This window comes from Pristiophorus japonicus, chromosome 11 (assembly GCF_044704955.1).
Source record: "Pristiophorus japonicus isolate sPriJap1 chromosome 11, sPriJap1.hap1, whole genome shotgun sequence".
Classification (NCBI taxonomy): Eukaryota; Metazoa; Chordata; class Chondrichthyes; family Pristiophoridae; genus Pristiophorus; species Pristiophorus japonicus.
In genome coordinates this window covers 180,417,114-180,445,057 of record NC_091987.1, presented here as the reverse complement: position 1 = coordinate 180,445,057, position 27,944 = coordinate 180,417,114, and the positions used below count along the sequence as shown (strand labels likewise).

The window sequence follows — 27,944 nt, the reverse complement described above, 5'->3', positions numbered from 1 at the left end:
CTCGGGACTCCCAGAGTACAATTTAGGAAGCCCCACTCAAATTTTTTTTAATTCCCTGCTTCAAGAAAGCAGCCTGCAGCTTTCCCGAGAACAGCATGCAAAGCGGGTGCCAATTTGCAATTAACATAATCACCTCCATAAAATGCTAAAATGACTAATCAGACTTCGGAGAGCTCATTTTACACAGACACATCAGGTGTCTGTACTATTTCAATTGCCAGCGCATAGCACACTCGCCCTTCAGGCAGGGCCTGATTTTTTTATATCCAGCTGTGTGTAGAATTTTAGAGACCCTCAACATAGTCTTTGCACGGTCAGATCTTGGTCCAGCTGTCCCACAGAAAACTCCATCCATTTTAAACACAGACTCACTGTTCAAGAACAAGTATTCACATGCAACAATTTTCTTTTTATTTTACAGAAAGTTCATTAAATACAATTCCCCAGGAATCACAAGATCGATACTGGACTATTCCAATGTTCTCCTGGCTGGCCTCCCATCTTGCACCCTCCGTTAACCTGAACTTAACCAAAACTCTGTCATCTGTATCCTTACTTGCACCAAGTCCTTTTCAACCATCTACCCAGTGCTCACAGACCTACACTGACTCCCAGTCCAGCAAAGCCTCGATTGAAAAATTCTCATCCTTGTTTTCAAATCTCTCCCTGGCCTCACCACTCCCCATCACTGGAGCCTTCTCCAGCCCTGCAACCATCCAACAATTCTGGCCTCGCACATTTCCTATTTTAAATCGCTCCACCACTGGCGGCCGTGCCTTCAGTTTCCTCGGCACAATCTGGAATTCCCTCCGTAAACCGCTCCGGCTCTCTAACTCTCTCTTCCTTTAAGATGATCCTTAAATCTTAATATCTCCTTATGTGGCTTCGTGTCAAATTTTGTTTGATTACACTCCTGTGAAGCGCCTAGTGATGTTTTATTATGTTAAAGGTGCTATATAAATTCAAGTTGATGATATGGTTGAATTGGGTAATTCAGTCCATCCTAACTCATCAAATCTACAATCCATCCCCTCTCCATCACAGCATCCAACTGTTTCTTGAATGAGATTCTATGCTCTCGCCTCCACTGACCTACCCAGGTGACAATTCTATGCATTTATCAGTGCTTTTGAAGAACTTCCTGATATCAATCCAAAATGTACTTTTCTGCAGTTGCAACCTGGGTCCTTTGTCTATCTATCATGGTGTAACTTGACAAGGTGTTCCAGAATTACTTTTTCAATGCAATTTTACACTAAATTATTAGTATGAAATGCTTTCAAATTCTGGCTTGCGAGTCGGTTAATCATCTTCCAGTAGCAAGACTATGTTCTGTCTATAATACTTCCACCTTTCAGGCCTCGCTGTCCTTTCGCTATTAAGGGGACTAGACGTCTTGGTTACCTCTCTGGTAATGAGGAGTTTGTCTCAAGCTGGACACCATGCAAGCTATCCTTCCTATCCCCTGCCCCCCACCAACGTGACAGTAGCAACACAAGCCTGCTACTTGCTGTTCCACGGCACATAAAGCGCCACGCCACAATCTACCCCTCACCAAACCATTTAGGAACCAGCCAGAAAAAAAGAGTGGCGTGCAAAGGGGAAGGTTCAGAGTCTAATGCCCACTAATCAACACCTCGTGGATCCTAGGACTGTATGGCTCGGCATGCTTCACAGTTCAGGCAGTCAAGCTGCCAACACTTCATTCCCTCACCATTACACTTCCCCAAAATACTAATAGCAACACCTCCCTGTTAAGTCTCAAATAAAGCAACGTGACTGAGTACTGTAGACTTGAGTAAATGTGACCTTAGTCTCTTTATTCTGACTCCAGAGTGCTGGCACAGCATGGGAGGTCTGCTTATATACAGTACTCCCAAGGGATGCTGGGATCCCTTGGGACTCCAACAGATGCGCCCTCTGGTGGCGGTACAATGCTGGTTACAGGGTGTTGCATACATAACAGCTCCATTTTAAAGAAATAAGATCATTGTAAATCAGGATATATTCCTGTTTTACGGCCAGCCGAAGCACGCGGAGTTTGGAATTACAGAAGAAAAGCCTGAATTCAGAAATAAATACTTGCATTTATATAGAATATTGTCACATTGTCGAAGCATTTCACAGGGTGAATTAATGCAGTGCAGTGGGTGGTCTGTCGGCAAACGTGGCAGCCTTATGGCCCAGTAACAGCAGTGACCAGTAAACCTGTTTCTGGTGGTGTTCAGAAAATGCTGCCTGTTCTTTCCCCCCCCCCCGCTCTCCCCGCGCCGCCTCCGCCCCCCCCCCCCCAAACAGTGCCATGTGGATCTTTAACACCCACCCAAACAGCAAAAAGGACTTCGCTTTTAGCACCTTACCCAGAGAGAGGTACCTCTGACAATGCAGCATCGAAGTGTCGGCCTAGACTGCGAGCTCAGATCCTGGGGTGGCATTTGAACCCACAATCTTCGGAATCCAAGGACTATGAGTGCTACCATCTGACACTAGATTCAAAAAATAGTCAATTTTGTGCATGATAAACATCAGACCTTGGAAAAATAGCATTAGCATCGCTTTCACCCACCTTCCCTCTCCCGACCGCACCCCCCCGCTCCACCCTCAAGGATACATTGCTAGACAGAATTGCAAGATGTTCTTTCCATAGGCACAAACGCTACTGGTAATTATAGTGTTCACGCTTCAAATGTTAATACGTTTCAAATATATGCATACATTTCATTTAATTTCACTTCATTATAGGACTAATGTAAAATGCATAAAGTGTCTAAAAGCAGTGATTTGACACTATATGAATAAATAATGCAAATTGAATCACCATCACAGCCTTGGCCTAATCACCCAATCAAATGCCCGGCCAATTATCTTTGCCTCCCGCAGCCTCCTACCGCTTTAAAAGTTTACATTCAGATAGCAAAGCAGCGAGGTGCCACTGCCAGTGCCCACAGCATCTCGTTTTAATGGAATCATTATCAAATCGACACAGCTCCCAGCCTCTCTAAAGACCTGTTTACACAGAGCCATTTAATTCCGATCTGATGGAAATTAGCTCCTCCGTTTGGATTTAATCTGACTGTGTAAATGGCTGCGTGGGGGCTGTAATAGTACCAGATATTATCACAATATCCCAGCTCCTCTCCTCAAAACATTAATTATAATGACCACCATTATCTTCATCACCACCATCCACCCCACTCGCAGCAAAAATACTTCAAGCTAAACTTTACTTTTCCAGATTTGGGGGGGGGTGGGGGGAGGGGGAGTGAGGGGAGGTTGCAGTTTGGTCAGGCCGCCTGGTGTTACCATCATGTCTAACCGGGTGGGAACAGCCGGCACTACCAGTGCCAGTTTGTGTTACCAGCTGTATTTTCTAACTTTGTCATCACTCTGTCCCTGTACTGTGATTGTGTAGCGAGCCCAATCTCCACGTTGTGTGTGTACAGAAGGAAGCCATTTCAAATTACCAACAAACTGTTTCCTCCGAAGCCTGTGTGCTTCAGGTCCTTCGCTGGACTGGCCGCCCAGAGTTAAAACCTCACGGTGAACAGAGCAGCTCTGTGGACAACGCATCAGCAACATGACCCAGACATCAGATACCTTACAGCAAGATCAGAGAAACCCAAACTGTTTCAATTCAGGGATAATCACAACTGAAATGTAGCATTGGCTTTGGAGGTGCACATCGAGGAGCTCCAGTCCCATGTCATGGTTAATGCTGGTGCTCTGGGATGTCAGATATCGTCTCAATGCAGCAAAGGAGAATGAATGACAATACTTGATGCTGTTGGGTGAGAAAATCAGGCTCAGCACTGATGATCTTCTCAACTGAACTGTCGGTAAAACTATATAGGTTCATGCAGGAGAAATACCACCAACGAAGTCTCACAAGATCCTACAAATCGCCTGGGAGGACAGACACACCAACTTTAACGTCCTCGTCCAGGCCAACATACCAAGCATTGAAGCACTGACCACACTCGATCAGCTCCACTGGGTAGGCCACATAGTTCGCATGCCAGACATCAGACTCCCAAAGCAAGCCCTCTACTCGGAACTGGTCCATGGCAAATGAGCCAAAGGTGGGCAGCGGAAGCGTTACAAGGACACCCTCAAAGCCTCCCTGAAAAAGTGCGACATCACCACTGACACCTGGGAGTCCCTGGCCAAAGAGCGCCCCAAGTGCATCGGGGAGGGCGCCGAGCTCCTCGAGTCTAGTCGCCAGGAGTAAACAGAAATCAAGCACAGGCAGCGGAAGGAGCGTGTGGCAAACCAGACTCCCCACTCATCCTTTTCTTCAACCACTGTCTGTCCCACCTGTGACAGAGACTATGGTTCTCGTATTAGCATGAGTTCTTAGGTGGCTGAACAATCTAAGAGTGGAAGCAAGTCTTCCTCGATTCCGAGGGACTGCCTATGATGATGATGATGATAGGTTCATGTACGTAGAATAATTACTTCGAACTTCGGCACTTCTGTTGCTTGCAGAACTGAACCCCTGAAGTCTGCGTTTTTAGGAAAGAAGGGAAGAAAGGTGGCAAAATAGATATCAGTTTATTATCTAGCAGTTGGCATGGGCATGCCAGTATGGGCGAGGCAGGTGGACGAGGCACCAGGGCGCTGCGTAACAGGCACCACACAGGGAGACTGCAGAAGGAGCCAAGGCACCATGCAAAGGCAGAGGGCATAATGATGTGCACATAAATGCTGTGCACACAGCACACACCGGCCGTGTACCATGCAGGTACGCCCAGTGTGCTGCACTCACTGGCTCCAGTTTTCCAACTTCCGTTTTATAGTATACTTTCAGTAATACAGCAAACTTTAATGTGTTCACGGGCCTGGTGTTAACGGGTTAGCTAACAGATGCATTCACAGCTGGGATCTAGCTGCGTGATCTCAGTTTCCTATCATGTGAAGTTAACACTGCCCTCCTGGGAAGACACAGGCCCATGTTCACCATGGAAGCTGGAATAGTGATCACAATGATTTAAAATAAGCCTAGAGTCCAACAATATTTTCAGTAAAGGATGGAATATTCTATTCTCAACTTATTCAATTTGGAACATGGTTACTGTGGGATAAGAATGAGCATTATTTAATAATGTCAAACTGTTACAGTTGCCCTAATGACTCAGTGGTGAAGCTACCACATCTGAGCCACAGAGATCCATGGCCTGTGCGGAGAAGATTTATCTCTGGCTGATGGCCACAGCATCCCGAGATAGGAATGGGATTAGCCAGGAATGCAGCTCCTGATCGCTATACAGTGACCCCTTTGGATGTGCACGACCACAGTCGCCAGTTGAGCAAGGGTATGAGCTCGGTTGTGATGCCCTGTGAAGTCAGCCAGCCAGCCCATGCCAGCCAAAGTAAGAAAGAAGACTTGCATATATATAGCACCTTTCATGACCACCAGACGTCTCAAAGCACTTTACAGCCAATGAAGTCTGAAGTGTAGTCATAGTTGTAATGTGGAAAACGCGGCAGCCAATTTGCACACAAAAAGCTCCCACACACAACAATGTGATAAATGACCAGAAAATCTGTATTTATTATGTTGATTCAAGGATAAATATTGGCCAGGACACCAGGGATAACTCTCTTGTTCTTCTTCGAAATATTGCCATGGGATTATTTACGTCCACATGAGAGGGCAGACGGGGCCTCGGTTTAATGTCTCACCCGCACATAGTAATAACAGGAGAGATATTGGAGGTTGGCCCTGGAATTTCACCCCAGTAAGGGAATCAACTCTCTGTTTCCCACACCCCCTCCACCTCACCCAGTCTTTAGTTGATTTTTTGTTGTTGAGAGTATTGAAGACATCATGGGGTAGCGGATTCGATAAGAATCACATCACCTGATAGAAGTCTTTAATATTATGAAAGTATTTGATCTGGTAGACTGGAAAAGATGTTTCCACAGAAGACTAAATATCAGATGTATATCAGCTAGAGTATTGTTTCCAATTCTGGGCACTATTAGAAGGATGTCAAGGCCTTGGAGAGGGTGCAGAAGAGATTTACGAGAATGGAAATGAGGCGAGAGAAGCAGAGCAGACATGGTTAAGGAGTGATGTTCAAAATTATGAGGGCTTTTGATAGAGATAGCAAGAAACTGTTACCACTAGCAATAGATAACCAGAGGACACAGATTTCAGATAATTGGTGCAAGAATTAGGAGGGCCATTAGTAGAATATTTTTTAATGCCTGAAAGACTGGTGGAAGTAGATGCAATAGTAACTTTCAAAAGCCAATTGGATGTTTATTTTGGAAAAAAATTGCTCAGCTATGGAAAAAGCAGGGAAGTGGAACAAATTGGATAGCTCTTTCAAAGAGCTGGCACAGGTACATAGAAACATAGAAAATAGGTGCAGGAGTAGGCCATTCGGCCCTTCGAGCCTGCACCGCCATTCAATGAGTTCATGGCTGAACATGCAACTTCAGTACCCCATTCCTGCTTTCTCGCCATACCCCTTGATCCCCATAGTAGTAAGGACTACATCTAACTCCTTTTTGAATATATTTAGTGAATTGGCCTCAACAACTTTCTGTGGTAGAAAATTCCACAGGTTCACCACTCTCTGGGTGAAGAAGTTTCTCCTCATCTCGGTCCTAAATGGCTTACCCCTTATCCTTAGACTGTAACCCCTGGTTCTGGACTTCCCCAACATTGTGAACATTCTTCCTGCATCTAACCTGTCTAAACCCATCAGAATTTTAAACGTTTCTATGAGATCCCCTCTCATTCTTCTGAACTCCAGTAAATACAAGCCCAGTTGATCCAGTCTTTCTTGATATGTCAGTCCCGCCATCCTGGGAATAAGTCTGGTGAACCTTCGCTGCACTCCCTCAATAGCAAGAATGTCCTTCCTCAAGTTAGGAGACCAAAACTGTACACAATACTCCAAGTGTGGTCTTACCAAGGCCCTGTACAACTGTAGTAACACCTCCCTGCCCCTGTACTCAAATCCCCTCGCTATGAAGGCTAACATGCCATTTGCTTTCTTAACCGCCTGCTGTACCATGACAGCCAGGGTCTCGTTGCACCTCCCCTTTTCCTAATCTGTCACCATTCAGATAATAGTCTGTCTCTCTGTTTTTACCACCAAAGTGGATAACCTCACATTTATCCACATTATACTTCATCTGCCACGCATTTGCCCACTCACCTAACCTATCCAAGTCACTCTGCAGCCTCATAGCATCCTCCTCGCAGCTCACACTGCCACCCAACTTAGTGTCATCCGCAAATTTGGAGATACTACATTTAATCTCCTCGTCTAAATCATTAATGTACAATGTAAACAGCTGGGGCCCCAGCACAGAACCCTGCGGTACCCCACTAGTCACTGCCTGCCATTCTGAAAAGTACCCATTTACTCCTACTCTTTGCTTCCTGTCTGACAACCAGTTCTCAATCCATGTCAGCACACTACCCCCAATCCCATGTGCTTTAACTTTGCACATTAATCTCTTGTGTGGAACCTTGTCGAAAGCCTTCTGAAAGTCCAAATATACCACATCAACTGGTTCTCCCTTATCCACTCTACTGGAAACATCCTCAAAAAATTCCATAAGATTTGTCAAGCATGATTTCCCTTTCACAAATCCATGCTGACTTGGACCTATCATGTCACCTCTTTCCAAATGCGCTGCTATGACATCCTTAATAATTGATTCCATCATTTTACCCACGACCGATGTCAGGCTGACCGGTCTATAATTCCCTGTTTTCTCTCTGCTTCCTTTTTTAAAAAAGTGGGGTTACATTGGCTACCCTCCACTCGATAGGAACTGATCCAGAGTCAATGGAATGTTGGAAAATGACTGTCAATGCATCCGCTATTTCCAAGGCCACCTCCTTAAGTACTCTGGGATGCAGTCCATCAGGCCCTGGGGATTTCTTGGCCTTCAATCCCATCAATTTCCCCAACACAATTTCCCGATGAATACGATATATGCAAACATAAAGAATGGCCACTTAAGGTGAGATACTGAAGGACTGGCAGCATGAGTGTAGCCTTATGCCAACACGAGTTAGCACCTTCAAAAGGGGAGAAGAAGGAAACAGCTGTGGATGGCAGAGTAGCCTTTTCCAAAGAGTCAGCCTGACCTGGCACAACACTGCGGAAGCACTAGGACACTGCCAGCTTCCAGATGTTTTTCAGTCGTGTTTGAATGTTTTATTTGTGCATATTTGCAACAAATATTTATGATTTTGCCTAAAACAGTCCCTGCTGGATTATATTTAGGTTTATTTTGCTCTTGAGAAAAAAACATCATCTATGAGAGACAGAGTGAGCAAAGGAAAGTCAATCGTGAAGAAAACTACAGTGCTGGATCTGCCAGGAGTTCCAAGTATAAAACCTGAGACATGCTGTCAACAGGATCAATCTTTTCACACCCAGATTTCTTCATTTCTGACCCTTGAAGGACCTTTTTTTTTTAAAGTTTAGTTTTTAATTTAGCTGCTAACTGATTACATGCAACTACTCAAAGATAGGATACGTGTGTGGGTATGAAAATGATCAAAGATAGGATACGTGTTCGGAAAATAGTCCTTTTTATATCCTATGAAGTGACAACACTACAACATTGGCATATTGAGGAACCATGCAATGAGCCAACCAACAATGGTGTACCCATATATAGGTTGCCTCTGTTAGATCCAAGACAGTCCCATCCTTTGCCATCGAACTACAGTACGCGGATGACACTTGCATCTGCGCACATTCAGAGACTGAACTGCAAGCCATCGTCAACATCTTCACCGAGACGTACGAAAGCACGGGCCTTACATGAAACATCCGTAAGACAAAGGTCCTCCATCAACCAGATCCCGCCACACAGCACTGCCCCCCAGTCATCAAAACCCACGGCATGGCCTTGGACAACGTGGACCACTTGCTATATCTCGGGAGACTATTATCAGCAAAGGCTGACATCAACGACGAGGTCCAACACCGTCTCCAGTGTGCCAGCGCAGCCTTTGGTTACCTGAGGAAGAGAGTGTTCAAAGATCAGCTCCACAAATCTGGCACCAAGCTTATGGTCTACAGGGCAGTAGTGATACCCGCCCGCCTGTATGGCTCAGAGACGTGGACCATATACAGTAGACACCTCAAATCACTGGAGAAATACCACCAACAATGTCTCTGCAAGATCCTGTAAATCCCCTGGGAGGATAGATGCACCAACATCAGTGTTTTCGATCAGTCCAACATCCCCAGCATTGAAGCACTGACCACAGTCGACCAGCTCCGTTGGACGGGCCACATTGTCCGCATGCACGGCACAAGACTCCCAAAGCAAGCATTCTACTCTGAACTCCTACATGGCAAGTGATCCCCAGGTGGGCAGAGGAAACGTTTCAAGGACACCCTTAAAGCTTCCTTGATAAAGTGCAACATCTCCACCGACACCTGGGAGTCCCTGGCCAAAGATTGCCCTAAGTGGAAGAAGAGCATCCGGAAGGACGCTGAGCACCTCTAGTCTCGTCGTCGAGAGCATGCAGAAAGCAAGCACAGGCAGCAGAAGGAGCATGCGGCAAATCAGACTCCCCACCCACCCTTTCCTTCAACGTCCCACCTGCGATAGAGACTAATTCCCGTATTGGACTGCACAGTCACCAGAGAACTCACTTTTAGAGTGGAAGCAAGTCTTCTTCGATTTCGAGGGACTGCCTATGATCATGATGACCCATATGTAGGGGGCACTGCCAAATCAAATTCCAAATACCCATATGCAAGGTGCATTGGCAATCAAAGCCCAAAGTACCTAACCACAGGGGTTATGCCAAGGAAGGCCCAAAAGGACCAGTACATAAGCTGAAAGGACCTATCAACAGAGAGCAAAGCCAAAGAAGGGCTAAGGTACCTATCCATTAGAAGCTATGCAAGGAAATTCCAAGCACCTCTACCTCAAATACATCACAGAGAAAATATAAGGATAAAATCCAGACTCAAACTATCTGTCATAATGCCCACAACTCAGTCACAAAGCCAGATGTGTAGCCCAGAAAGAGTTTTGAAAACAAAAATAAAAACGAACATCTCCTCACAGGATGCAAGTCAGTAGCCACATTGAGGGATATCATCATGTTAAGTGGTTGACCTGTTTTGTATAATTTAACTATTGTTTAATATTATGCACAGCTAGCAACATGGTGACTCAGTGCATGATGTCATCATCATAGGCAGTCCCTCGGAATCGAGGAAGACTTGCTTCCACTCTTAACATGAGTTCTTATGTGGCTGTACAGTCCAATATGAGAACCACAGTCCCTGTCACAGGTGGGACAGATAGTCGTTGAGGGAAAGGGTGGGTGGGACTGGTTTGCCGCACACTCTTTCCGCTGCCTGAGCTTGGTTTCTGCACGCTCTCAGCGATGAGATTCAAGGTGCTCAGTGACCTCCCGGATGTGTTTCCTCCACTTAGGGCGGTCTTTGGCCAGGATCTCCCAGGTGTCAGTGGGGATGTTGCACTTTATCAGGGAGGCTTTGAGGCTTTCACGTAAAGGCATGTTGGATGACCAAACGAGGTCTCGCACAAGATCTACCTCACCGCTGACTTGCCCGTCTCAGCAATGCAACTTTGCAGAGGGTTGCTGAGCAGAGTCCAAGAGGGAAGGAGGAGAATCAGAGGGAGGATCACCCTCTAGGCCACACTCACATGCCCCCTGATGGCAGGTTTCAGAGTTGCACTGGTAAAGGCCTAAGATTAATTTTTTTTTTCAGGCATGGCTTATGGCTGGGGCACTGAGGAAGAATGAGAGAATCTTACAAAAATAAGCTTGCCGAAGTGGGTACAATAATAATCAGCCTGCTTAATCCTGGACATGTAATGAATGGTCAAAAATGATTTGGCCATGGTTAACTTTCCCCATTCAAGACACATTCACCAGGAATGCATAATGCAGTGGCACAAAAATTCTAAAATCTCAATTAAAATTGAATTTAAGCCAAATCTCTAAAGAGGAAACCATGTACTTGTCCTTACACCCATGACAAGCGCAGACTGCTGAAGTTGGAATGCATTAGCTTTTAATGAAGTGAATCGCACAAGCCATCCAGGCAACTCATTTAGTGCAATTGTTCAGAGCCATTACCAGAAGCAATTACAAGGAGCTGCTGCAGTAATTGGAAAAGCTGGCAGGAGCCAGCAGAAATGGCAATAAATAAAAATATTCAGTTTAATAAATTTCAAGCAGGAACAAAAAGAAAAATCAACATAATTAGAACTAAGCTTCGACAGGAAAATACAAGGACGACAGGAAAAAAAATTCTGGGTTGTGCTAAATATAAAAATGATTTTAACCATCTCAGTCCTCCGATGTTCAGTGTACCAGGGACAGCTGGAAAACCGACCAAAGTACGTCTCTGGCTCTGCAATTTGACTTTACCTTCCCTCTTTGGCATTCATGTCAGTCAGGGGATCGATATTGATGAACGATTCAAATTTGTCTGCAGTCAACCTTCTGAACGGAAGTCCCACAGAACATGGATTGGAAAAAACCTAGAAGTTGCCCACTCACCGAACTCCTTCAGGACAGGCTGCAATTTCCAGACCACAAGGCGAGAGGCTTCACTTGATCAGAAAGCACAAGGTCGCAGAGGAAGGTGTCAGAACGGCCCTCATTGTTTTCTTCTGATTAAGAAATCTAGGTGAAGGGAGAGAGCCCATCGTGCAGGACACCACCAAGGTGGAAAACAAACAGATAGAGGCCCAAGATAAATCAAGGAACAGCGGCGAGGGGACATGAAACTTTGGTTTTGAAAGCCCGTAATCTATCCAAGAAAGAGAAGGCTGAGGGAGAGAATGAAATCCACAGTTTTGAAGTCCTGGGAATGAATGAGTTGGAGCTGCAGATAATGAGGTAAGCCTTGATTTCAACATCATGAGGATTCGGGGAGGAAGGAGTGTGCCTAGGACATCACAGTTGGAGCTCGAATATCTCAGGAAGCTGGTTTCCATTCATGTTGTGACGTTGGGATCTCCAAGTGGGAGGATCTCCAGTCCAAATCCTATTGATGAATGCAAGTCAGCTGCTCTGCAGGAACAGGTACTGTTGATCGTATCACACAGAATCAGTGTGCTTTATAAAAATGGTAAAACTGATTTCACTACCACTTCTCACAAGAGTGAGTTAGAATGTCTATGCTCAACACTGGAAATACATTGGCAATTTCCACCATATGATAGAAGAATGCGCTAAAAATAAACGAAGAGAGGAAGGGGCCAAAATTGCTCTCCGTCCCGTTTGGGGCAGATAATTGGAATTAGATGGATAATTACCGCCGGGATCCATGGGGCAGGGAATAGAGGGAAATTGCCCTCTTTTCCGGGAAAAAAATCATCGGGGCGGCAGAGGGGGGAAGCGAGTCGGGAGCGGGGCGGAAGGCGGGCGGTGTCATCAGCGCCGTGCTGAGCACAGTTGGAGCTTGCTTTCCGGCTGCGCGAAGCTGTCGGTGGCATCGAACGGCGGTAATTTACCTCGTGGGGCGGAAAAGGGTCGCCGCGTGCCCAACAGCTGGATAGAGCTCCGGGTGGGGCAGAAACCAGGGGCACATGCCCCCGACCTGGGGGGCAACGCCGCATGGGTCGGACCATCCCCCTGCCGCCGGTCGGAAAAGCCTTACCGCCTGCGGTAAAGGGCCTTAAAGAAGAGGGGCAATTACCCTCCCGCCAAAGTGTTTAACACGTTCTTGCTACACCCAAGAATTCTAACTGCCTGGAGCATTGACTTCTTCATTGCATTAGATGGTCCATCATGAAGCTGGGTCATTAAAGCTAACTACTTGTGACAAGTTCTGGCACTTTCACCAGCTGAAGGTCACTGGACACAGGAGAGATCAGAGAGCTGCTGAAACACACTTTAGAGGCCACAATAGCAACTACCTGAACTTTAATTTCTCCATTAAGAAAAATGCTAGTATTAAGACATTTGCTTAAGGTGCCGTCTCCTCTAGCCCTTCCTACATACAATTTGTACCACACTAATTTCAATCGATTACATGGTGTGGGCAGGGGAGGTGGAGAAAAAGAGGTATCCAGAGTCAGCTTCAAGCACTCCAAGGTCAGGTATAGTATCGCCAGATACACAGGAGCCTCCCTCTGCTCCAACATGACTCAACATCAACCTCAGAGGAGCATCCCCTACTGTGCCAGTGTGACCATATCCCTCCCATTTCCTACACCAACCATCCTGCCCCTTCAGTAAGACTGCCAATGAGTTGTGAATTAGAGACAGTTTTATGCTGTAGGCCCTTGACCACGAGGAATAGGATTGAGCCTAAACACAGAGAAATCTTACAGCTGAGCCAATTTTCATCTCATCCGTCCAGCATGAATTTAAATCCCATGTCCCAGAGGTGAAAGACCAGTGTCTAATCTGTTGCACCACATCGTTTTTCAACCCCCCCCCAGCTTTAAAATGTCATCTCTTGGCCAGAGGTACTGGATCCAGGGAGTCTTGCAAAGGAACAGAAATGGGGAGAAGAAAAAAAGAGAGCGCCCCTCCCCAATTTTAATGTATTGTTATTCCCTCTTGATGTCTGCCCATGTCAAACAGCATTCCCAAGATAAGGTGGCAGTCCAGTGACCTCCTGAACAGTGCGCTAGTTGACTACTGCTGACCGTGCCCTTCACAAGAGCGTCTCACACCTACTCAGTGCTTCCACTCCCGGTAGCACAGCCAGGAGAAGAAATATTCGGCAAGGAGAAAACCAGGTTGTGAATCCACATCCCAGAACAAATCGGGGCCAAAATTGTCCCTTTCTATAAGTGCCATGGGTCAGTAAGGACTCACCGCCTAGTCGCCGCGGAATCACCGACATTTTATTAATTGCTCTCCATTTTTTTTGCCAGCGGTGATGGTCACTGCACCTCCAGTGTAGCTGTCCCGTCGGACACGCGCCGACCCCCTTCTGACTGGCTGCTACTCCCTTTCCGCCCCCTTGTGGAATTGCCCCGCAGAAGCGGATCAGCCGCCGTGTGGTGCCCCGACAGCGTCCCCCTGCAGGAAGCTGTGTGTGCTTGGGCGGCACGTCGCCCCTTAAAGGGGAGGCAGCTCTGCCACAGCTGCCATTTTACTTTAATTGTCGGCCGACTCAGAGGTCGGCCTAGCAGTGGTGTCCACGGGTTCGGCCGGGCCGTCAACAGGCAGCCCGGCATCCCCTTTTGGGTACCAAGCCACTGACCCGTTCAAAACCCTCCTTGGTGGCACACCAGATGCCACTAACGTGGCTGCAGAGTTCACAGCAGCTCTTCTCTTCAGCGCGGCGCTGATGAGTCTGAGTGGCGGCTGACCTGACACAACGACACATCCGCTCTGCAACCGCCCGGAACATCGCACCGACACCAAAAAATAAATAAAGACCTCAATGTTGCTCATAAAAAAAATTAAAATTGGGGCGAGGGCAATTTCAGCCGCATATTTTTTGTAAGAGATCTTCAAACAAAAACTGGGCTCAAGAGGTTTTAATAATCACAATCAAAAAGCAAGTTTGAAGTTCTGAAAGTCAGTTAAAACATTTCAAATAAAAATCTTGCAAGCTTTTCACTGAAGCTTCACGTGACATACTGGAAGATGCGAGGTTGCATTCCCCTGGCTCTATCTAATTAACTCAGTACTTAGAAAAGGACACGTAATGGAGCAAGACTCAATGTTTTCATTTTTACGCAAGATCTTTGTCCCTTGTTCCAACTCACTCAATGTTCATCTAAGCCAACAGCTGAAGACACACAACAGGTGGTCAGAAACCCAATAGCCACCAAGCTAGCAGCCGATAGAAATCTGCATTACTCAACAACATCTGGCTCCCACTCTAGGATCCCATTGGGGTCAGAAAGAGAGAGACATTCAGGGGCTGGGCACAGATGCGAGGCTTAGGTAATCTAAACAAAATTGGGAACCAATGGGCAGGGATCAGACACACACTTCCTCGACTCTCACACCTCGCTGTCTCAGTGTCTCGAGCCAGCGGAAATGAACTGCTTCACATCTGAAACTCGAGACCAGTTCACTGATCCCCCTTTATTTAAAGTTGTGGGTCCGGAAAGTGGAAGAAATTGCTAAAATTGCATTACTCTTTACCCATTTCAATTAACAATATGAAGATATTGCATTTACATAACGGCTGATCACGTTCTCAGGACTTCCCAAAGCACTTTAAAAAAAATTTAAAGAAAATATTCTCTTCTGCTAGCCGAAGGTGCAGACGGCTGCTGTGCTATGGTTCCAAGGGAGTTAACTGCTCTCCAATAACTCATGAGGCAGTGAGCATTGGCAGGCTATTCTATCATGGAGGGCATCACACTTGAGCACAATGTTGTCCTCCCCTCAAGATCCATCTCAAGCAAGTGGGTCACTCGAGAGCAATCAGGAGCAGGGCGCAAAAGTCATATGTGGCACCCAGACTCCTAGCCCAGCTCAGGCCAGAGAAATTTGCACAGGCCAGGGATCAAAGGTAGGTCTTTCTTAGGTGCTCTGGGTGCTTGAGTACCACACCAGGAAGTGTATTTACTCACTAATCCACTAGGAGGATTATCGTTTTTTTTTACTAAATTATATTTTACAGGACGGAAATATCACAAAAAACGGAATATCACTGCATCTTACACACACACACACACGCCATATTGATGATTGAGTGAGGGCAGATTCTCAGGTATATTAAATGGTTAAGACCTTCCACACTGGATCTAGTTACCATCCTTCCCTAATCATAGCAGGAGACAGACTGCATCTGTTGGATACCAAACAACAGTTGACTTCAACACATGTCCCAGCTTACTTTGCAACCCCAACCATTGGAGCCTTTAACATTGAAAAACATCCCAGATGGAAGCATAGAAAAAGAACAGATAACATGCCATGGTGGAAGAATTAGGAGAGGTGGTCAAAACCTTGGCCGAAGAGAGCACAAGAGAGGCAGAGGAGTTTAGGGAAGTAGCTCTAGAGAGATGTGCTAAGGCACCGCAAGACTGCACTGGTGGGGTGCACAAAAGGCCAGAGTTGATTTCAGAAGGCACAAGTTTGGAGGAGATTGCATAGGTGGAGTGGGGTGAAGCCATGGATAGATTTTAAGAAGAGAACGGAGAGCCAGTGCAGATCAACAAGGACAGAGCTGTTGGGTAAGCTAGACAGGCAACAGGCAGCGGAGTTTGTAGAAGGGGCAGAATGGGAGGTTGGCAAACAGGACAACAGAAGATTTATTTTTTTAAAGTTGAGTTTAGAAGTGATTAAAGTCTGGATAATAGTTTGGGCAGCAGTGATGGTGAGGCAGAGCCAGAAGTACATGTGAGCAGTCTTGGTGATGAATTGAATGGAAGGTTTGAAACTCAATTCTGGTTCGAGAGCTTTCAAGACTAAGATCAATAGTTTTCTTTAGGTAAGGATAGCAAAGGATTATGGAGCAAAGGCAGGTAAATGGAGTTGAGGTGCAGATCAACCATGAATGGTGGGGCAGGCATGAGCGGCTGAATGGCCAACTGCTGTTCCTAAGCAGCCATAATGGATTAATCATGAGTGCAATGGCCCAAACACTTAGCTTCTACAGTAATTAATTGTACAGTTGAATACGCGTGAGGTTGAGGCATTTAACTTCAGCTGCACCAATACCAGCTCCCTGATATTGTACATCTATAGTTGACAAAACACCCATTGGGTGAGGTGCTGTGCAAGTTGCCCCTATTTAATTCAAAAGGAACTTGGTTCTGTGAGGTGCAGAGTAGTGGAGGTCTTATTTTCATTTTCCTTATTGGCTGTGCTAATCTGTGAACTCTGCCTCAAACTACCGGAGTCTAGTTCATGTAAATATGTTGTTAATAAACTCCATAAAATAAGCCACTCTCCAAAATTAAAACCATAACATTATGTTCAAACCCTCCCTAGTAACTCTTAAAAAAAATCACAACATATTAACCAAAAGTAATTTATTTTTTGGGTCTCTTCCCCATGTTCAAAGCAGCAGTCCAAGCAGGGAGACTATTCAAGCATGCAGTTGGGATATTAATAATAGAAACCTCTAATTTTAATGAAAATCAGGATTTGATGACTTCATCCAAAAATTATTAAAAATTGATCCAGCCGCTGATTAGTGTCGCAAGTGTGTGTGAGTTTTTCTTGCAGTTTAGCAAGTTTCATTTAAGATTTGAGAGAGAAGTCTGGCTACAAGTCACTGTGTTTCAATGTGAAATGGCTTTTTCAAATAAATTAGCTTTAGTACTACAGCAAATGTCATTTGACCCTTCCCCAGTATATGTTCCAGTGAGTGTATTAAAAAAAAACTGGAGCAAAATGAATTATACGATAAAGATTTCTTCATCTGTGCAGAGTTAGCCGATTCCAGCGTGTTAGGCAATTACAACTGTCCTCAGAGCTCCTGGAGGAAGGAAAGGGGAGGAGAAGGGGAGAGAAGGAGGAAAAGGCGGTGGGGAGGAGGAGATTGGAGGGAGAGAGGAGGTGGGGAGGGGAGGGAGAGAAGGGAGAGGAGGAGGGGAGGAGAGGAGGAGGGGAGTAAAGGGGAATGGAGGAGAAGAATGGAGGAGAATGGAGGGGAGAGAAGGAGGAGGAGGACAGGAGGCAGAGGAGGAGGGAAGAGGAGGAGGAGGAAAGGAAGAGGAGGTGGAGGACTAGAGGAGAGGGAGAGGAGGAGGAGGTGGTGAAGGACAGGAGGAGAGGGAGAAGTGGAGAGGAGGAGGAGTGGCGAGGAGCGGCAGTCGGTGGAGCAGGTATAATTTTTTTTAAAATAGCTTTTTCACTCGATTGCTAGCCAGTGGATTTGTTGGAAAAGGCGTTTGTGGACATCTGGGATAGAGAGGATTGGGCTCGGGTATGATACCTACTACACTTCAATAGCCTGTTAACAAAAATTAAAGTTGTGCATCTGTGAAGATAACAGAGGCCTGTTTGTTATATGAGCATTTCTTGGATATAAAAGTCCACTGACAAAGCTCTGCCCCACATCCTGCTTAGCCAGTCACCTAGCTGCAATGCAACTAAAATGCAAACAAGCCAGAACATGCTACATAAATATCTTAGAGAAGCAATGGTATTTCTCCGCCTCCAGATGAAATGTGGCAGCAGTTATGACTAGATTCAGTAAAATAAGCAACAACCAGATAACTGAAGACCATTTTGTTCACTGGTCAGAAACTTTGCACAACGGGAGTAAACAGGGATTCTATACAGTAGGAGTCCAGGAGATGGGGCTCGGTCCATTGGCATTCTATACAGTGGGAGACGAGATGGGGCTTGGTATATTAGGATTCTATACTGTGGGAGCCGAGATGGGGCTTGGTATATTAGGATTCTATACTATGCGAGTCAGGGGATGGAATTAGGTCGTGGGATTCTATACAGTGGGAGTGAATGCAAAGCAGTTCAGTCCATTGAGATTCCACGCTCATCGGCAGTAATGTGGGGGAGACCAATACTAGGGGCCATAATTATAAGATAGTCACAAATAAATTCAATAGGGAACTTAGGAGAAATTTCTTTACCTGGAAGTATTGATGAATTTAAGGGGAAGCTATATAAACAAGACGGAGAAAGGAATAGAAGGATATTCTGATGGGGTTAGATGAAAAGGCTGGGTGGAGGCTCCTGTTGAGCATTAACTTTATGTAGTAAACTTTACAGAAATTGTAACCAGTTTCCATAAAAATAGATTTCACTAATAAAAACTGATAAAACCTGTGTGAAGGTTCAACCTAAACATATATTTTTTAAATATACAATATACAATCTATCCTGTAAGATTTTCCTCATTCTTAGAATAAAGCATTGTTCACATACCACATCAACAAGTCCAGGTCACAGCGGTATGTGCAGAAGTGGGACTGCAGGATGCTGTGCTATTTTAGTCATAGACAAGAGTGAGGATTTACAAAACAATCAAATGGTGAACCTGTATTACTGAAGGACTTTAAGGAGAAGGCTTATCCTAGGCACAGGATAGAAGTCAGGAGGTAGAAGCTGCCCCATTTACATTGTGGCGCTGGGTGCTGTTCTATTTGTCAGACTATTCCTGGCACCTGGAAAGATATCGGAGACATCGGCATACAGGAAACCAGTAACCAGGACAGCTGCATCGTCAGAAGCAGTGTTAATATACTGCATGGTGGCTGGTGTGCAACGGCCACCACACGTTAAAAAAAATCCACGCCCAGGCATCTTCAAGATAGTTCGGGATCTGGAATTTTAGGTCCTTCATTGAAACACCTGTGAACTTTTTGACGTGGAAGTAAATCATCCTCGATTCGAGGGACTGCCTATGATGATAAATATATTGCTTTCATAGTGCAAAAAGTCCTGGTGAAACCTGCCTCAGTATCTTTGAAGGTAGCCAGTACCATGCCCATTTACCTTGGATCGTCAGAAATAACGCACTAATCTACAAGGGCGTCGGAAAAAAATCTGCTGTATGTCCAACCATGGAAATTCCCATTTAACATAAAACCTTGCTCACTGTAAAACTTTCATTCATCCTTCTTGCACATGCTGTGCCAAAACCAGGGGCACATGTGTGACCACATGCTCTCTCACTGCCAAAATGCAGCTCTCTATCTCTCCATCAAGTACCATTATCTCTACAGGGCCAATTTAAAACAGTCTACTGCTCCCTCCCTGCTCCCAATGCACCCTCTCCCCCGCTCCCAATGCGCCCGCTCCCCCGCTCCCAACGCGCCCTCCCCATATCTCCCAACCCGGAGACACGCCCATCTTTGCTTCACTCTGCCATTAGCTGTGGCACAGCTCTTGATTCTAAAACCATCATGCCTGTGGATACTGAGCGAGGGAAATGCCTTTGTAACCCCTGGGATGAATTAATGTCTATTTGTTGCCTCTGAACTGGTGGCAGGTCACAGGTAAAGAGGAAAACTTTGAAGAAATATACTACTGCTACATAACACGGTAGAAAAGGTAGATTGCTCACCTTCTTCAAATTTAAGCACACACCAAAGGATTCTGGCTCTCTTCCAATTGGCTCCTGGGGAACATGAGCTCAGCATAAAAATAACATCAACATCATTTAGCCAGTGCCAAGACCTGCGGCTGCTCCTTATATAGTCAGACAGTACACCTGCACATTGGTTCATCTTAGTTATAGCAACCATACAGTTGTCCAACTCAACAGGGTATATGAGGATAGATTCTGATACAGGTACAATGCTTTCATTCAAAGGAAGATGTCTTATGAAGAAAGGTAATTTATCTTTCTTCTTCACTCCCTATTCCCTACACAACTTAAGGGCTTATCAAAGTAATGTAACTGAGGAGATGGTGTAACACTAGGTGACAGGACAACTTAGCCAGAGAAATGGGGGACAATTTTAACCTAACTCGCCCGTCGGGATACTGGTGTGATCGCTGATTTTACACTCCCTTCAATTTTACTCTCCACTGGAGTCAAAGAGGAATATTGAGCGATGTATAAAACCAGCATTCCACCCGATCTCGTGAGGACTAAAATTGTTAGGTTAAAATTGTCCGCATTATCTTTGTAGGCACTAGTTCCAAAGACTCATGTTCACTGAACACATCAGGGTTACTCCAGATGGCAGTCCTGAAAATGTTATTGGTTAGGACCTGTGGAGAGATGTGCAGGAAGCAGCTAGATTGTAGTAAAAACCCAACTGGTTCACTATTGTCTTTCAAGGAAAGAAACTTGCCATCCCAACCCAATTAGGTGTCCAAGTGACTCCACTGCTTGCTTGACTCGCAATACCTCAGCATGGTTTTTAACAATCCATTCAGTTGTAAAACAAATCGCTACAAATCTCACCTTCTCTAAACTAAGGAAAAGCAAAAATGTGGCCTTAACAGCATCACCTACATCCCGAGAACAATGAAAAAACAAAGGTGGAATAACCCTTAACCTGCCCTCTGGGCTTTCCGCCTAGGAAAAAGCAAACAATGCAACATTAATCCACTTTGTTTGGTCAGCGATTTACCAGAGTTTTTGCACCATAGGAAACAAACATCTGTTGACACCAGAGAATCTGTTCCACATATTTAGCAGAACACACCAGCGCACTGGAAGCCTCTATACAATGAAATCAATGCTATAGTTTTAACTGAGGGCGTAGCAGCAGAGAGTGATATAGTGTTCCAGATGAAATTACTAAATTGATTCACAGAGACATCTTGGACAAGGCCCAAGGACCACTCCATTGGGATACTGAACAAAATAAAGATGATTCCCAGTGAAAGTCTATAATTTCTGACTCTGTAAAACAAAGGTCACGATGAAAGAAACTTGAATTTGTACATTCACACATAGGCTCAAAGAGGGAAACAGCAACTTATGAACTCCAAATTAAGATCCCAGATGGGATGAAAGGATCGACGTGAACTGACGCCATCAGATGATCCCTTAACCAACACAAAATCAAAGGGTGAGCCAAAGCAAAAATGGCTGCAACATGACTTTAATTGAACAGTTTTAAGCCAACTCAAAACAGATGTCGGAGGCACACTAAAAGTGAGAAACTTTGCACTGAATCAAGGTTTAACCAATTCTGCAGAACACCACAGCACAAACATTTTTTCATATTCGGAAACACAGCGTCAGTTTCCACATGTACGTTGATGACACCCAGCTCTACCTCACTATCACTTCTCTCGACCCTTCCACGGTCTCTAAATTGTCAGACCGCTTGTCCGTCTGGATGAGCAGAAATTTTCTCCAATTGAATATTGGGAAGACTGAAGCCATTGTTTTCGGTGCCCGCCACAAACTCCGTTTGTTGTTGTTGTATTCCTTGATGCCATGCAGAAACTGAATAAAGCACTCATCAATAGAAGTGGGAAACGCTGTTTTGGCAGTCAATGAGTTGGATATTATCTCAGAGGCGGGAAGGAGCGGGTGGGAGGGCAGACTGTTTTGAGGTCTGAAAACATGTAAGAATGGGGTTCCTTCAGGCTCTGCCAAATTTACAGACAGGACCTGACTAGCATTTATTGTCTCTGTTTCCCGGATGCAGCCAACCAGATTGAGCGTCTGGCTGGCTGTTGGGCAAGTAGGTGCTCAGCATCAGGTCGCAGCCTGGGAGAGGAGAGGATGGAGGGACCGGAGGCCTCGGGGGAAATCGGAAAGGTGAGTGGTGGCGAAGATCGGAAGGGTTGTTGCCAGGGGGGAGATCGGAAGGGGTTGGTTGTCAGGGGGGAGATCGGAAGGGTTGGTTGTCAGGGGGGAGGATCGGAAGGGTCAGTGGTGGAGGAGATCGGAGGCCTGGGCAGTGGGTGGGGGAGAAGAGGAAGAGATCGGAGGCCTCGTGGGGGTGATTGAAAAAGGTCGAGGGAGATCGGAAGGGTTGGGGAAAGGTGTCCAGTAGTGGGGGTGGGTAAAGCAGGTAAACCGGATTCAGCAGCTAAGTGGAAAGGCACTTACCGCCTGGATCTAGCAGTCCTTGCTTCCCTTTAGCCGACGGGTTTCCCGAGGCCTGGGAAACCCGGCTGGACAGTGTTAAAATGACGGTTAATTCAGAGACACACAGACTCATTCTAATGTTTAAACGATTAATCCGCCTCCTGTGAGCAGGATGTTGCCCAGCCTCATTTAAAACGAAGCGAGCTGGTTTCATAATTTTTACAAGCCGCCTGACTCAAACCTACCTGTTTTGGGGGGTTAAAATTCTCCGAATAGCCATGGAATGCCTCTGGATTCAGATGAAGTGTCTGTCCTATCAGCTGGGAAGGGCGATTTCTCCAGTGGTGTAACAGAAGAGTGTCCCTCACCCGTTCTGTGCAAAGATTCCCAATTGCCCATAGGTACAGGTGAGACTGGCCTCTTCTAGGCTGATGTAGCCCGTGTGCTGAAACAAAAATTCAGGTGGTGAAGTCTGGAGGGGAAAATCGGCCCACCTCCAAGTTACTCAATATTTGATGGATCACCTACAGGTGGATGTGCCTCTAGTGACGATGAATGGTGAAGCAACCAGGGGCCGCTGCTGTTTCATTGTCTATCCCTTCCAGGTGCTGAGCTGGGAGTTCTGCTCTCTAGCTTACTTTTCTAACCAGATTGCATCCAGCCAGAGAGGCCACAAGCAGGTCCTCCCTGTTCATTTACACATCATCATCATAGGCAGTCCCTCGAAATCGAGGAAGACTTGCTTCCACTCTAAAAGTGAGTTCTTAGGTGACTGAACAGTCCAATACGTGAATTACAGTCTGCGTCACAGGTGGGACAGACAGTCATTGAAGGAAAGGGTATGTGGGAAGACTGGTTTGCTGCACGCTCCTCCCGCTGCCTGCGCTTGGTTTCTGCATACTCTCGGCGACAAAACTCTAGGTGATCAGCGCCCTCCCGGATGCTCTTCCTCCACTTAGGGTGGTCTTTGGCCAGGGACTCCCAGGTGTCGTTGGGGGTGTTGCATTTTATCAAGGAGGCTTTGAGGGTGTCCTTGAAACATTTCCTCTGCCCACCCGGGGCTCACTTGCCGTGTAGGGCTTCCAAGTAGAGCGCTTGCTTTGGGAGTCTTGTGTCAGGCATGCGAACAATGTGGACCGCCCAACGGAGCTGGTGGAGTGTGGTCAATGCTCCGATGCTGGGGATGTTGGCCTGATCGAGGATGCTAACGTTGGAGTAGTAAAGCACCTAGCACACTGCTTTTTTCCCCAGAATATGCGGCTGGAAATATTCTGTGGTTACTTTCACTGCTCCAAGTTCAAGAGAATGGATATGTCAGATTAATTGGGCCACCCATTCCAATGTAGGTAAGACCTTCCCAATCCCACCAGGCATGCATCCATTATTACTGATGGCTGTGGGTTGGTTGATGTAGAGGATCCCCTTTCAGGACATGATTCCTCTGGTGCCACCAGATGAGGTCATGAGCCAAGCCTGGTCAAACTTCACCTGATGGAACAGGGCATCCATCAGGCCAATTTGAATACAATTTGTGCAAAAACAGCTCCTTTCTCAATAGTACAATTAAGTCCCTGAACTGATCTACTGGCAACAGATCCTACTGGGATGTTCAAAAAAATGTTACTGACTTCTAAACATGACTTCTTCAGGTTAAACAAGTAGTCCAGTCCTTTCACTCCCCACAGGACCTTGATACAATAAAAATAATCGGGATACAAGGTCAGCACTGGATATCACTACAGCATTTGATTAATCTCTGCTGAAATCAGGAAAATAATAAAGGCCTCACCATACAGGACCTATTGTTAAAGGATAAATAGATAGAACTGGCAAGGCAAGTTACTATGCCCAACAATGTGAGGGACTTGAATTACTGGTAGGTATAATCTTAACCAGGAGCTGATTCAGCAACAGTCATTGGAGCATTAGTGGAGTGGCCTCATCAACTCTACCAAGCTAGCTCACGGAGGACAATCAAAAGGAACAAGGATATTCCATGCAGAAACAGAACAAAACACAACAGAAAGGATGTTAGTTGATCACTGTGCATTTGAAACCCTTTGCAGGCTACAGTGCAGTGGGGGTTTCACTCATCCCGTGTGAGGTTCAATTTCACATCAATGTGAGTAAGTAGGGAAAGCATGGCCTGGGGAAGTCAGGGCTTCACGTACACGGAGCCAGAATCATGTTTGTGTCGCCCTTCCTGGCCCCCATGCAAGCTGATGTTAACAATTCCCTCTCCTCAAGTACTGTCCCCCTCACTATCCAATCTGCCATCATCACTCAAAAAAACCACCATTAACCCCTCTTTGTTCTTGTAAACCACCGCCCCATCTCCAACCTCCCTTTCCTCTCCAGAGTCCTTGAGTATGTTGTTGCCTCTTAAGCCAACGCCCATCTTTCCCGCAATTCCATGTTTGAATTCCTCCAATCAGTTTTCCAGCCCTGCCACAGTACTGAAATGGCCCATATTTAAGTCACAAATGACATTCTATGTGACTGTGACCCATGATAAACTATTCCTCCTGGTCTTTCTCGACCTATGCGCTCGCTCACCCATCACTCCTCTGCTCGCTGACCTACATTGGCTCCCGGTTAAGCAACGCCTCGATTTCAAAATTCCCATCTTTGTTTACAAATTCCTCCATGGCCTCATCCCTCCCTATCTCTGCAATCTCCTTCAGCCTCACAAGCACCACGCCCCCCCCACCCCCCCAAACCCCACGATATCTACGCTCCTCAAATTCTGCCCTCTCGAGCAGCCCGGATTATAATCGCTCAACCATGACTTCAGCTGCCTAGGCCCTAAACTCTGGAACTCCCTTCCTAAACCTCTCCGCCACTCTACCTCTCTTTCCTCCTGTAAGATTCTCCTTAAAACCTACCTATTTGACCAAGCTTTTGGTCATCTGTCATAATTTCTTCTTATGTGGCTTGTTGTCAAATATTTGTCTTATAACACTCCTGTGAAGCGCCTTGGGACGTTTTACTATGTTAATGGCACTATATAAATACAAGTTGTTGTTGTATGTGCAGCCTTCAACACAGTTCACCATGCCATTCTCTTCCGATGTCTCTCCTCTGTCATCCAGCTGGGTAGAACTGGCCTTGCCTAGTTCCAATCTTATCGATCGAATCGTAGCCAGAGAATCACCTGCAATTACTTCTCTTCCCACTGCTGTACCATTACCTCTGGACTCTCTAAGATTCTATCCTTGGCCCCCTTCTATTTTTTATCTACATGCTGCCCCTTGGCGACATCATCCGAAAATGCAACATCAAGTTCCACATGTACGCTGACGACACTCAGCTCTCTCACCATCACCTCTCTTGACTCCTCCACTGTCTCTAATTTGTCACACTGCTCATCCGACATTCAGTATTGGATGAGCAGAAATTTTCTCCAACAAGATATGGAGAAGACAGAAGCCATTGTCTTTGGGCCCCACCACAAACTCTGTTCCCGAGCCACCGACTCCATTCCTCTTCCTGGCAACAGTCTGAAGCTGAGCCAGACTGTTCGCAACTTAATGACATGAGATTCCGATCACATATCTGCGCCATCACCAAGACCGCCTATTTCCACCTCCATAACATCACCTGACTCCGCCCCTGCCTCAACTCATTTGCTGCTGAAACCTTCATTCATGCTTTGGTTACCGCTAGACTTGACTATTCCAATGCACTCATGGCCGGCCTCCCATTTTCCACCCTAGATAAACTTGAGCTCATCCAAAACTCTGCTGCCCATATCTTAACTCGCACCAAGTCTCATTCAGCCATCACCTCTATGCTCGATGACCTATATTGGCTCCCGGTCCGACAATGCCTCAATTTTAAAATTCTCATCCTTGTTTTCAAATTTGTCCATGACCTCACCCCTCGCTATCTTAGTAACTTGCTCCAGACCTACATCCCTCTGATATATCTGCACTTCTCCAATTCTGGCATCTTATGCATCCCCGATTTTAATCGTTCCACGTTAGCGGCAGTGCCTTCAACTCCCTTGGCCTTAATCTCTGGAATTCCCTCCCTAAACCTCACCGCCTCAATACCTCTCTCCTTCCTTAAGATGCTGCTTAAAACCTACCTCTTTGAACAAGCTTTTGGTCATTTGTCCCAATATCTCCTTCTGTGGCTTGGTGTCAAAATCTTTTTATAGATAACACTCATGCTAAGTGCTGTGGAACATTTTGCTACATTATAGACGCTAAATAAATGCAAGTTGTTGCTGTTGTGAAAGAGGCCATTGTACATCTTACAGTGCAATATAAATGTGCTGTATTTCCTTCTATTTGTCTCTCTCCTTTCCTCCCATCCACCTCTCCCCAATTTCTCTTCACATCTTAATTTCTCTCCTCCCCCGTCACAGCCTGCCTGGTTTTAGGATCTCAAGGTGCTGGCTATATTACTGGTGTGGGTGCATGATCCCAGTGCGTACGTGCATACCGACACATATTTAAACACATCAGTCCCCATTACCCCACAAGTGGGGGACTCATGATAGCCCTTCCATTGTCAGATTAGTTGCAACTGATCTGTAACAGAAATCCAAATAGCTGCACAGACATTTGAAAAGCAATTGAGATGAAATACTTACAAGTAAATGGAGGAGATGGCAAGTCCTCTATGGTATAGCTACGTAGAGTTGAACATTTTTACACCAAGGCTTAGCAACCTGTTCTCTGTGCATAATGGCATGTCCCACTTTTCCAGCAAGAAATAAACAGTGCTGCACTGGGAATTCTCAGCATAGTTTATCCAGGTGTGACAAGCGACTGCTTTAGAGCTGAAAATAAATGTGTCCTCGACGATCTTGGGCTTTACTTTCCTCCTTTTAATAGTAAAAATAGGTTAGATTGCCTTTTACCATTGATTTTAAGAACCTGCAATCAAAATAATAAGGGACGCATGTGATTTCACCGGTCGATTTTGTGCAAACACTATTATTTTCACTCATTCTTGGAGCATTGCTGGCAAGGCTGCTATTTATTTTTTATTTGTCCATTCCAAGTTGCCCTGAGAAGGTAATGATGAGCTTTCTTCTTCACCTACTGCAGGCTGTGAGATGAAAGTGCTCTCACAATGCTGTTAGGTAGGGAGTTCTAGGAATTTGATCAGTGACAATGAAGGAACAGCGATATATATCCAAGTCAGGATGGTGTGTGACGGTGTATCCATGCACCTGCTGTCCTTGTCCTTCCAAAAGGTGAAAATGGTGGGTTTGGGAAATGCTGTCGAAGAAGCCTTGGCAACTTGCTGCAGTGCATCCTGTTGGGACTCGTGGATGAGGCCCTGACCAAGCGGATTGCTTTGTCCTAGATGGGGTTGAGCTTCTCATCGCTGCATCCATCCAGATAAGTGGAGAGTATTCCTTCACATTGCTGACTTGTGCCATGTAAGGTGGTGGAGCGGCTTTGGGGAGTTAAGAGGTGAGCCACGCAGCTTCCACTCCAAAAGTGAATTTTCGGGTGACTGTACAGTCCAATACGGGAATTACAGTCTCTGTCACAGGTGGGTCAGACAGTGGTTGGAGAAAAGGGTGCGTGGGGAGTCTGGTTTTTC

General features: G+C 45.8%; 1 protein-coding gene across 8 annotated transcripts in view; it reads right to left on the bottom strand.

Moving 5' to 3' along the window:
* The window catches only part of pknox2 (pbx/knotted 1 homeobox 2), a 479,643-nt gene that overhangs the window by 315,813 nt on the left and 135,886 nt on the right, over positions 1 to 27,944 (bottom strand). The window contains exons 2-3 of one of the 8 annotated variants that reach the window (XM_070894332.1): positions 26,980 to 27,213; positions 22,625 to 22,824 (exon numbers count right to left, since the gene is read on the bottom strand). The exons of 5 other annotated variants lie outside the window; for them this stretch is intronic. Coding sequence is in view for 1 of the 3 variants with exons in the window: in XM_070894330.1 (XP_070750431.1) it covers positions 2,361 to 2,391 (31 nt within the window). In the remaining 2 variants the exon portion in view is untranslated. Of the gene's footprint in view, positions 1 to 2,360; positions 2,443 to 19,943; positions 19,963 to 22,624; positions 22,825 to 26,979; positions 27,214 to 27,944 lie in introns of those variants that run through there. 2 more of the 8 variants (XM_070894336.1, XM_070894330.1) reach the window with 2 other exon arrangements.